At 39.6% G+C, this 12,759-nt stretch overlaps 1 protein-coding gene across 1 annotated transcript in view; it reads right to left on the bottom strand.

Annotated features, from left to right (window-relative positions):
* MAN2A1 (mannosidase alpha class 2A member 1) overlaps nt 1–12,759 on the bottom strand; it is a 162,037-nt gene that overhangs the window by 40,645 nt on the left and 108,633 nt on the right. Inside the window, exons 13-15 of the mRNA XM_077861780.1 lie at nt 2,559–2,724; nt 1,006–1,224; nt 148–270 (exon numbers count right to left, since the gene is read on the bottom strand). Coding sequence (XP_077717906.1) covers nt 148–270; nt 1,006–1,224; nt 2,559–2,724 — 508 coding nt within the window. The remainder of the gene's footprint in view (nt 1–147; nt 271–1,005; nt 1,225–2,558; nt 2,725–12,759) is intronic.

Below are 12,759 nucleotides of genomic sequence, written 5' to 3' on the forward strand. Positions count from 1 at the left end.
AGTACAAATTGCCAAATGCCAATAAGGAAAACAGTGGAACCAACTCATCTATTCCTAATAGATGACAAAATGATAAGATGCACTGATTTTTTAATTCATTAGTCTTTCAATAAATGCTTATTGAAAGCTCAGCTCATTGGCACTTACCTTGGCTTCCCCATCAGGTAAGAAGAGGTAGGCACCACTTTTGTCCTTTTTACTAGTGGTTCCATACCATGAAAACTGCACTTTTACTTCATGATGTTTACCATCTTCTTTATTTACCATTTCCTAAGAATCAAAAAATGTTTAAAAGCAACTCATTATTAAGATATTAATTATGTTGCATCTGGTTCCATGTCCATGGCGGTTACAAACAAAAACAAAAACAAAAATCCAGGATAGACTGAAAAATGCTAATATTCAGCCTCTAACATTCACAATTCCAGGATGAACACCCAAAATCTTAAAAGTATACTTTTGTACTTTATACTTAGAATTTAAAACTTTAACAGAAACGAAAAGAACATACTTCATTAGGGAAGAAAGAGACACAAATTAAGAGGTGTAGACCAGTGCTTCCCAAACTTTGTGTGCTAAAGAAGCAGGTTTATTTTTTATTTCCAGTAGGTACGGACCAATATGTGAAGTATAATAAAAATGAATTACTAGAAAAGTTCAAGTTAAAGTTATATACAAATATACACTCAAATTTTTTACTATTAGATTCAAGAGGCATACATTTACTGTGTCATGGTGCTTTCAGAGTTTCCACAAACATTTCTCATTTCCACTATATTTATCCAGTGGACCAGTAATAAGAGTTCCAGGAGCAGCACCACCCACAGACAGATCTGTTAGGAGCAAATTGTCCTAGTGGACCACAGATACCAGATACATAGAGCTCATCCATCCTTTCTCCCAGAATATCTGCATCAACTTTTCCCCCTCTGCATACATAATCTGCATATATTATAATAAAAGTGATAAGCCTGCCAAGAATTTGAAAAACTATTCTGAACTTACCTCCATAAGCCCAGACTGACCAAACCGAAGTTTAACAAAAGAGTTCTCAAGAGTTATATCTTCTTCAGGACTTTTCACATTCTTCATGTTGAAAATTCCTTTATCTTTCACATTACCATTATACAGGACATAGTCAGCTAAATGTGGGTCTGAATTTGCTGATTCTAAAACTGTATACACTTTCAGTCCCAGTGGGGGTATCTGTACTAGGAAAGAGATCTTTAAAAGACAGAGGAGAGAATTTTTTAAAAAGAAATGTAATCTACTGAAAGGAAAGCATTTACATGCCTAGTAAAAACAAAAAACTACCATATTTAAAAATGAATATCATACTCATCATAAAGATGTTTTGAGAATTTATGGGCAGAGTATCCACATTTCTGTTTATCCAGGGACTCTATTACCTTCAAGCTGGTAGGACTATGGAAGGCACGAATGTTTTCATTTAATATATGAAATTATATGAGTAGCCTTGATCATCCTACAGTGCTTCTCACGGGTGCTCAGAGGAGAAAATGCTCCATGAAGGTAGGAGCTCGGGTTAAACAATGATTTTTCCTAATTATCAGGAATCTTTTTATAATACTATGATATTCAAGTACATCAAAAAGAAAAATGGTAAATGTAATACTATAAGTATTCATCATGGTAACAGCAGCCATCAAATGCCCGGGGTCCAGCAGACAATGCACACAGCACAGAGGATGCACACACTGTAAGTCATGATCCCGGCCTTTTAGGAGCTACTCTCCCATTTTCTAGAGATGGTGTTTCTTGTAACATCTGACCAAAACTTCTATTATACTTTTCTATCATACCTTTCTACCTAAGGGATTATGAATTTATGAATTTAGCCAGCAATGGCTTTTAACAAGCCAAGTGATTCTCATTTAGAGTTCCTAGCTTGTAGTTGTTGTCTTCAGAAGTACAGTTTAAATTGCACTCGAGACTCCAAAAATCCAACTTTTCTAGTGATGTGGGAGTTCAGTTTAATATTACTTTAAGAACTTTCTCCAAAAACATCTATTACTTCAGCCCACATTTTCCATTTCCAAGTATCTCAGGAAAAGAGCACTTTCCTATATTTTAGAAAGTCTTTCTTTCATGGTGTGTTACATCACCTTTGCAATGAAAACCTACAAGTACCTGAAGTTATTTAGAAAAGTTATTATTTATCTCACTTTCAATGTGCATAATTGTTATTCCATTGAGTTAAACAAAAAAATTCAAAATTTTCTAAGTAATGATGACTTCATCACTTCGGGAAAAAGTTCCAGTACTTACAAAGATAAACAATATACGTGCTAATGACACGTACTGATAACAACATATGATATATACACACTAACAAATATCTTCGTATTCTAGGAAACACGGGATCTCTTTTCCTTTAGTGCCAGTAAACTGGTTGGTTACACCCTCTGCTATTCACAACCTTAAGCACTTCACATACACGATTTGACAGCTCAAGGGGGCATGTATACATTTAAAAACTACATCCTGGCTCTTTTTTTTTTTTTTAATGGCCTCTAAGTTTGATGGTAAAAACATACCTCATAAGCTGTCTGTGAAATAGTATTTGCTGTATTCCAGACTGCACTCATCTGAATTTCCACTGGCTTTCCGGAAGCAGAAGACACTTGTGCGGTTGGGGAACTCACATAGATGGAGACCACTGAGATTCGTTCTTGTTCTGAAGGATTACAGACCACAAGATACCTGCAAAAACAGCTGCTTCACTACTCGGGTCTTAAAAATATTTTTACTTCTTTCACACCATGTGTAAGGACTCAGCTCATAGATGGTCAGAGTGTCTTATGAGCGGATTTATAAGGAACATTCTGGTAACATTTCTGGAGAACACGCGATTTCATCACATGTAACACAGAGTACAAAAGGTAATGAAATAATGATTCACCTTCCAAGAATAAAGTGTTATACACATGGAAGACATTAATATAACTATAATAAAGTTATTTTCATGACCCAGAAAATGACCTATATACATAGTTTTATTAGCCTTTCTAAAACAATCAGCTTGATACAACTAATTTCTTGATCCTTGACTAAGCTAGCTGATTAAAAAACACATACACTGCCCATTTATATTTTACCACAATTAATATCAATTACAATCCTGACATTTATTTTAGACCACTAAAAGAGAGCAAAAATGTATGGCTATCCATGCAGAATCACATATATATGTGGTCCTTATTATCTAAGGATTTGGTTCTGGAAAAAACATAGTTTGAGGTGAATCCACTTTAAAACGGAGTTAAAGTTTTACAACAAACAGTGCTAAAAAGGATTTGATTGGGCCTAGCTAGAAAAAGGACAATACAAACTATTAAAAATAAGTTTAGGCAATACTTACAACTACATATAATTCTTAGAATGAACAAAAATGAATGAACTGGAGTTTCTGGCACTTTTTTCAACAATATTTTATACTAGCACATTATGACCTCCTTCATGCATTTAATTTTTTATAGGACAGTTTTAACCATAACTACAATTTGTAAAAGATACTCAAGCACTTCATCATTTCTACTGAAGTCCTCTCTCAACTTCTTTGATATTCAAAGAATTCTTAGTTGGAGATGCTCAGTGTTTCATGGCTTTGCCTGTGAGAAGTGTCCTAGACCATCTTATCACAGGCTTCAGGAAATACACAGCCTTTGAAAGGCGATTGTACGTTATGATCAATTTGAATCATATTATCTTCAAATAAATCAAAAGGGATTTTAAAGAGGATGTCTGAATAATATAACTCACTGATTTCATTGGTGAGTATTTTCTTGATTGAAATATTTTGGGTTTCTTACACAGTTTTGCAACTTCAGGAGCAAAGAACTGAACAGTCAGACAGCAACCCCATCTCCCCCAGGCCCCTCACAACTACATCAGAGATGGCAGACACAAGCTAGCACCGTGTACTTAGTCCATCAGGAAGCCTAGTAGTCCTCTTTTAACCTATGTGTGTCCTGTGTATCTCAACTGCATTGCAAATCGTGTAAGAAATACAATTAACAGATGCTGTGGTCAAAACTAAAGGACAACAGGAAAACACAAAAGAAAAAAAGAGGATGTAGCGTAAAATCTATAAAATGTTTGATTTAGAAATGGTGCATCAGGAGAAGCTCTTATGACAGAAATAGTATTCTGAGATGCCTCAAGTGACAACACAGCAATAAAGACGTGTCTAACTCCCAGAGCTCATAATATGCATCTGGACCACACAACCCAACTTACATCACTGATGTTCACCAAGTTTCTATCGGTACATGAGAGAAGAGGGGCTGCAGCCACGCAGTGAAAAACATTTACAAAGGATGGTGAAGCCTTGATGTACTAGTAAAACCCTAGTTTATCCACAGAAGCAATTCTAAAGAACAGAGAGGGCAACTCCCCCCGCCCCCCCCCCCCCCCGAGGTATGCTTAACAGACTTACCTGTGGGACCTGCCAACCTACTAGCACCCTCCTACTAACCTCTACCTGGGCTTACGTGTCACCTGACCTGTCCCATCACAACCCCCCCCTGGAGAATCACAACTGCCAGGATTCACTGTTACAGGAAGACAATACTATATTCCTAAGGTGCACAGAGGAAGAGAAACAGTTGAGCATCACTTCTCAGCACCCAACATGTTCAAATCAGCATCCCAGAAATTAGTGATTTACTGTTGAGCCCCATATTCCCAGGGGATTAAAGGTAAGAGGCAAGAGGTGAAGAACTCTCAGACATGGTCTGAAGACTCAGGCCAGGATCCTAACTCTGCAAAAGCCCTGAGGCACACTCAGGTACTGAGCCTAGAATTCCTACTGGCAAGTTCCTCAGATGCTCCACCACACGGGGCTGGGCATAAGGGCTCTGATAATAAAATGTAACATGTGCCCAAGCAATAAATTAGGTAGTAAGCATCCAGAACGCTGATTCCTTCCCATGGCCCATAGAGGGAAAAAAATTCATGTTTAAAGCAAATAATAACTTTAACCATACATTTGGTTTTATACAATACTAAATCAGATTTTATAATAAGCTGTGAATCAGGTTCTGTTTTGTTTCGTTTTAGTAGCTAATTAGTATGTGACCATAATGATGTTTCTACTGTACTGAATGATTATATAATTATCATGCCAGGAATCTATTCAAAAACTAAATGTGTAGAGTTTATAATGAGCATAATGCTGTGCTAAGAAAATCATTTTTTAACCTAATTAGAGATTCACACCATGTTCTTCAAGTGCATCACAGCATAAATTTACCTGACGTACACACAACTCTTATCTATATGTTTTTAAGTAGAGTACAGAGAAAGTATAATCATATATGAATTATCTTCCTTTGGAAATAAGTATACAATCAAAAATTAACTAAATGTTCATTTGCATTATCATGTTTGGTAGTCAACATTTATACTGCCAACATCCCAAATATGAGTCCATTTCATTCAGTTGTGAATGAAACCAACAGCTTTCACATCCTAAGTATCAAACTCAACTATTGCAAATCAATAATATCTGATCCACACTAATAAAAGAGTAATATTTATATCCTAAAAATGGGGGTCGTTTCTATTTCATCTTGTAAGTAACTATATAGGAAGCCCAGAACTTTCTTCCCCTTGGTTTTCCCCACATTTCATTAGCTTCCTACCTATTCTCTATCACTAGGTCACACCCAGCCTCCTCGTCCTCATTATGATACCAGGCCCCCTTAACTTGGGGTTGCAGCAGTGATCTCAATTCTCTGTGTACAAGGAACCACCCTCACCTCACAAAGACAAAACATTGATATGCTACCTGCCAATCAAATTAGACAACAGCTTATGATCTACTTTGGGAGAAAAATGAAAGGACATCTATGCTCACATCAAATTTGGGAATCATTTTAGAAAAGAACTAGAATTCCACTGTAAATATGGTTCGGTCCTTGAAGACTATCAAGGATGAATATATTTAGAATTTCTTCACCCTCTCTGTAGGAATGATTCGCGCCATGTTAAAAAAAGACAACCATGGCAATCTCTCTTTAAGGCAAATCTAATCAGTGCCAACTATGAACAAGAGACTAGGACCACATGGGCTTCCTTCTAGGACTGGATGAAGGGCAGAGTGGAAGGCGTGTGCTTCGTGGTCAGAGGGACCGTGGCATTACCACTTAGTGTGCTTCCTCTCTGCAGGGCCCAGCCCTCAGGATGTATAGGCAACTAATAAGGCACAGCCCTTCATCCTTCCCAGGGAACAGCTAGGAAACTGAGGTTCACTGAGGTTAGGTATGCAGGCAAGACTCGCCCAGCAAATAGGGCCACAACAAGGCTTTAAACTTAACTGTACCCACTATGTATCCCTCTTCTTAACCATTTTAACTCACAGGTCAAGCTTATAAGCATCTTTCTAACAATGGGGGTTTCCTGTGGAGATTTCCTTAGTTCCAAATTCATATGTGAAGAACTTTCCTCCCTGATGCCAAAGATCCCCACGGAGCCTCTTTCTTCAAGAAGCTCAGAATGAACAGAGCCATTTGCACTTCAATATACTATGTGTGTAAAAGAGAATTTATAAACTGGAACACTGCAACAGAAAAAAATCTTGTGACATATACTAAGGAGGCCATCTTATGACCCCAAGATATGAGGTAAACAAAACAATATTCAAGGAAAATGTTTAAAAAGCATTACATATAGTCATGATTGAGACTGAATGAGAAGTCTCTGCAAGTTCCCTTTAAGTGCAGTTTAAAACCAATTAAGCAAACATTAGGTTATATGAAAACTCATTGTAACTTCCTGTGCCCAGTGTAGTACCTGACCCAGAAGAACATCCAACAAATAGCTGATAAATGAGTAATGCACAAAAGTCCCGCTAGGTGAATATATCATTTATAAATAATGCCTACTTAGTGTGGGGCTTTATAGTTTTATCAGATCATTTTCATTTCATTTACTTTAATTCCACACACACACACACACACACACACAAATGCTTTTAAGGTCGACAAGCTATACAGGGAAAAATGACAGATCCAAGATCACAGAGAAAGTTAAAAATAAAGCAGACTAGAGCTCAGTGTGTCTGATTCTTAATGATAACATCGTAAAAAATTCATTTCAAATAAGAATATATTCATTTTCTCTAAGTAGCCTTCATTAGTGGAGCATAATCTAAAGAAAAGCAGTAAACTTACAGAATTTTCTAAAAGTGGAAAGAGGGATTTATAGGCTTATAAAAATTTCAATTTATAGACTTGAAGTCTTTTTGATATAGTCCACTTAGTTTTCCTGGTTTAAAACATAATGCTGGGATCCCTGAGTGGCGCAGCGGTTTAGCGCCTGCCTTTGGCCCAGGGCGCGATCCTGGAGACCCGGGATCGAATCCCACGTCGGGCTCCCTGTGCATGGAGCCTGCTTCTCCATCTGCCTATGTCTCTGCCTCTCTCTCTGTGTGACTATCATAAATAAATAAAAATTTTAAAAAAAATAATGCTTACCATATTCGTTGCTAGGGGGAAAAAATGAAGTTATTAAAAACAAAAAAGAGCCATTTTGAAACATGGCAGGTCTTCAAAAATCACACAGTTCAGGGATTCCTGGGTTCTGGAATCAAACACATTCAAGCTGAAAACCGCAGCACTGCACTGAGGACTTGAGAGGCTCTGGACAAAGTATTTCATTTCTCCAAGCCTTAATATCCTCATCTATCCAATCAGGGGACAAGACCCCTATTGGGGTTAAATGATAAAATGTTTGGAAAATCACATAGCTCAGATCTGACAGAAAGGAGAATCTCAATAGCAATTACGTCTCCCCTCTTCCTTACATAATCCTCCTGGCGTCCTGACCCAGGACTCTGGTACAGAATCACACTGCATGGTGGAGTCAGTGTTTCAATTAACCCAGGTCACTGCGCTGCCTTACGCATGCTTTTCTTTGTAAGGAATATAAAAACCTAGATGACAGAAATTAACCCAACCACGGATGCGATAACAAAGATGCCTTGAAACAAGAGCTCAAATAACGTGGAGGGGAGAACCAAATGCACAGGTGCACACAATACATACATGTACAAAGCAACCACATGGTGCACAATAATTTAAAAAGAAAAAAAAAAGGACAAAGAGAAGGCTACCTCCTGGTATTTGTAGTTATAAACTTATGAATGTGTCCCTGTCCTGCAAGTACCTATTATCTAGGAGAAGCGAGAGGCAGAAACTGTTAAGTTCAATAAAGAGGGTAGGTAATGGGCCAAAGGCATGCACAGAGCATCCTTCGGGACACACAAAAAGTTGGCAGGATGATTAAGAATCAGCAGAGTATTCAAAATAGGAGATTAATTTCACACAAAATGATTGTATATACAGAAAACAACAAAACTTTATGGAGAGACATAAAAATGAATAAATGGAGAGACCTACTTTTCTAGGAGAGAAAAGTAAAAGATTACCAAAAAACCCCAACTCTCCCAAAATTAATTCATGTATCTTATGCAATGCTAGTCGAAATCCCATTGAAATCCTTCTGTTGGGAGAAAGAGCAAAACAATTCTATAATATATTTAGAATAATAGATGGGCAAGACAAATGGTTAAACAGACATGTTAAAACAATATGCCAGAAAACCCCCAAACAACACAACATTGAGTCTAGATTAAAAGACGTGGAAACATTAAAAATGATGCAAGAGGAGTAGAAAAAATAAATCTACCATCTGGGGCACCCAGGCTCTCTGTAACTCTAACAGTGAAAAATAGCAAAGCGAAAGGCTAGCAGAGTTGATAACAAAAGCTGAAGCATTTTCTATCTTAAAAATAAGACTGAAGAATAAAAAAAATAAAAGAAAATCAAATTTGGAAAATTTGTGAAGTGCTCTTACAAATAAATCAACAGAAACATAAACACCCAAGCAGAGAAAGTGAACATTTTTCAACTACCAAACTGAAGCTGAAAAATAAACGCTGCTTCAGCTTCTAGGAGACCCGACCCGGGAGAGACGGAGGGGCGAGAGGCCGGAGCGCCCACTCCCGGCCACGACACGCGGACGGGGGCAGGCGTCGTCGGCTCGAGGGCCGGAGAACTGCTGGGGGGTAGAGGCCGCCAGGAAGGGAGCACCTGCCGGGGCTCAGCACGGGGACGGCGGGGTTCCGGGCAGAGCCCGGGGGGGTCACAGGGGAGCAGAGGGGCCGAAAAGGGGGCCGAAAGAGGATTTTCTGCCTCTCTGCTGGACTCAGAGGCTGCACGTACACCCGGGGCTCTCCCCGCGGTACACACGTCAATCCTGGGCCCTTGCACAGAAAGGGGGGCCTCAAACCCTAAAAAGAAAGCCTATGAAAAGTAGAGCAGAGACCCTTCATGATGTTTGGTTTTGTTTTAAAGATTTATTTTAGGGACACCTCGGTGGCTCTGTGGTTGAGGGTCTGCCTTTGGCCCAGGGTGTGACCCTGGAGTTCCGGGATCAAGTCTCGCATCGGGACCCCTGCAGGGAGCCTGCTTCTCCTTCTGCCTGTGTCTCTGCCTCTCTCTCTGTCTCTCATGAATAAATAAATAAAAGCTTTAAAAAAAAAAAAAAGGATTTTAGAGAGACAGAGGGAGTGGGGTAAGAGGAGGGGCAGAGGGAGAGGGAGAGAGGATCTCAAGCAGACTCTCTGCTGAGCGCAAAGTTGGCCCAGGGCTGGGTCCCTGAGATCATGACCTGAGCTGCAACCAAGAGTCAGACTGAGCCACCCAGGCGCCCCCTCAGGGCACTGCGGAACCTACTATGGAGTAGGGCCCACAGAAGATACAAGACTATTAGTTGAAAACTTGGAGAGCTCGATGAACAAGACATAAATTAGTCTCAGTTTAGCACAGTGCTTGATGGGAAGAACACTGAATGCTTTCCAGAAGAAAATATTTTCTGGAGCCTACATAAATTTCATACACAATGTCTACCACTTAAGTTTTTTTTTTTTTTTTAAGATTTTATTTATTTATTCAGGAGACCCGGAGAGAGAGAGAGAGGCAGAGACACAGGCAGAGGGAGAAGCAGGCTCCATGCAGGGAGCCTGACGTGGGACTCCATCCCGAGTCTCTAGGATCATGACTTGAGCCAAAGGGAGACGCTCAACCACTGAGCCACCCGGGTGCCCCAGGGTCTACCACTTACTATGAAATTTCAAGGCATCCTGAAAGACAGAGCCACATTACTAAATAGCAAGGAGAAAAAGACAAAAGAATCACAATGACTCAGGTTCCAGATATTGGACTTTAACTGATAAAACCTGTTCCTCAAAAAGTATGTGCTTTTAAAGTAATCAGAAAAATACAACAAAAAAAAGAAGCAATTCTTTAAAAGTGGGGCAGGGGAGGGATAACCAAGTAAAGGAAAGCAGGAAAATACACTGTAGGTAGTGAGAATAAAAGCAAAGATACGAGAGAGGGTGTTATTTTCAGGACATACAAGCCATCCAATACCACTAAAATCTACACAGTGAAGTGAACCTCTAAAATGCCAATATATGAGCTAGAAAGGGAGCTAAATCTCAAGTCACAGTGAAAATGGGTGTCTTTAAATCATTATAAGTAGCACAAACCCTATTATAGAAGTTTTAGGGAGTAACTAAAGAGTTTTACATGGTCAGATTCATTTTGAAGAGATACTTTTGGTTGCTAGGTAGAGGGAGAACCTAGGGAGCCAGGATTAAAAGCAGGACGACCAAGCAAGCTTGGTTTGTAACAGCCCAGGTAGGAAGGGAAAAACCTAAACCTAAGTTACAGGAGTGGCAGAAATAGGAAAAGAGGAACAAATCTGAGAAATGGGCAGGATATCTTATCAGTAGGAATTTTTTTTTTTTTTTTTTTTTTTTGGATTCCTGGGGAAGACTGAGTAAAACCAGAAGAAAAAAAGTCTTCTATAACTCCTGGTTTCCAGTTAGGGTCAGACAGACACGGTAGTCCCAGTAACCAAGGCTGAAGACCTAAGGATGGTAGTGGGGGGAGGTTTCAAGACAAAGGTGATAAATCCAAGGTTTAGACTTCTTGAATTTGAGGTGCCTGAGGAACGTCGACATAGACTCATCTTGATGCTTTCAAATTAATTATCCCAAACTCAGAATCTACTTATCTACTGGAAATAACAAAAATTAGATTTCGGGGTATGGTAGGCAGAATAATTCACTCGCCTCCGCCACCCCCCCTCCCCCCAAGAGGCTTACATCCCAATCCCCAGAACCTGTAAGTAACTTATACGGCAAAAGACTTTGCAGATGCAATTAAATTAAAGATCCTGGGATGGTGAGATTTCCTGAATTATCCAACTCAGTCCAATATAAACACAAGGGTCCTTTGTAAGAGAGATATAGGAAGGTTCAATTGAGAAGGTGGCCACGTGATAAGAGACGACAGAGGCTGGAGTATGTGGGGGAGGGGCCACCGGTCAAGGAATGCATAAGAAGGCAAAGAAACAGATTCCCCACTCAGAGCCTCCAGAAGGAACCAGCCCTGCCAACACCTCCTTAGGCCGCGGATCGGGCTTCGTACTTCTGATCTCCAGGACTGTAGAACAATAAGTGTGCTTTTCTTTTCTTTTTCTTTTTTTTTCTTTTCTTTTTTTTTTTTTTTTGATTACTAGCTCTGTGGTCAATTTGTTATAGCAGCAAGAGGAAACTAACACATAGGTGATACTAGTCCTCTTGAAAATGAAGGCTGAAAAAAAAGAAAAAAAGAAAAAGAAAAAATGAAGGCTGGGATCTGGTTTCACATCACAAAGACTGACACTTTATACCACCGAACGCATAAAGGCAAATCTTGAGGGCTGGAAAGGAGGGTAGGGTAGGGGTGGGCAATGAGAAGAACTTGGGGTCCTTGGAACTGGGCCAAAGCAAGGACTGAAATGAATTGTGTCCAGCTGTCTGACCCTCTCTCCCAGGGAGGATGCCTTTCCACATCCTGTCCACTGACCACCAGGCCTGATGTGACCCAACCCCACTGTCCCGGTACAGGTCTCACAGCAAACAGTACAGAGAAAACAGGGAAAACCTCAAGTACTCTGTGGGGAAAAATAAAAAAAATGACTCCCGGCCTTTTGAAATTCTATGTATTTTCTAACCTTTGAATACCTCACACAGACCCCACTTACTGGAGTCATGCATACATGCACAAGATTTGTCATGTAAGTTCCAAGGCCTTGCACTTTATTTTTTTTAAAGGATTTTATTTATTTATTTATTCATGAGAGACATGAAGAGAGAGAAAGAGAGAGAGAGAGGCAGAGTCACAGGCTGAGGGAGAAGCAGGCTCCATGCAGGGAGCCCAACGTGACACTCAATCCCGGGTCTCCAGGATCACGCCCTGGGCTGAAGGCGGCGCTAAACCGCTGCGCCACCAGGGCTGCCCAAGGCCTCACACTTTAAAAACCTTTCTGTTTCTATAAGAGACGCCTTCTTAAATAGGCAAATATTTAACTGTTTCCCCGTAAACATTTTTCCAGAAACTGTATAATCACAGTCTTGCTTCTCTTCAATTACCAGATAATAGAACTTATGCTTGTAAGGGGAAAAATAAGACATGATGTCTTCTGAAAGCTTTCAGTTGATTAAGTAACAAATATGGTCTCATCTCGGGGGCAAAAGAATTTGAACACTAAGGAACAGAACAGTTTCTTTTTTCCACAATAAAAATTACGATTATACTTGAATATAGTAGGCTATAAATATTACCTGTTCTTCCCAACATGGGATGCTTTCACCATTTTTTTCCTATACGTAGGAGAAATAAC

This window comes from Canis aureus, chromosome 2 (assembly GCF_053574225.1).
Source record: "Canis aureus isolate CA01 chromosome 2, VMU_Caureus_v.1.0, whole genome shotgun sequence".
NCBI lineage: Eukaryota > Metazoa > Chordata > Mammalia > Carnivora > Canidae > Canis > Canis aureus.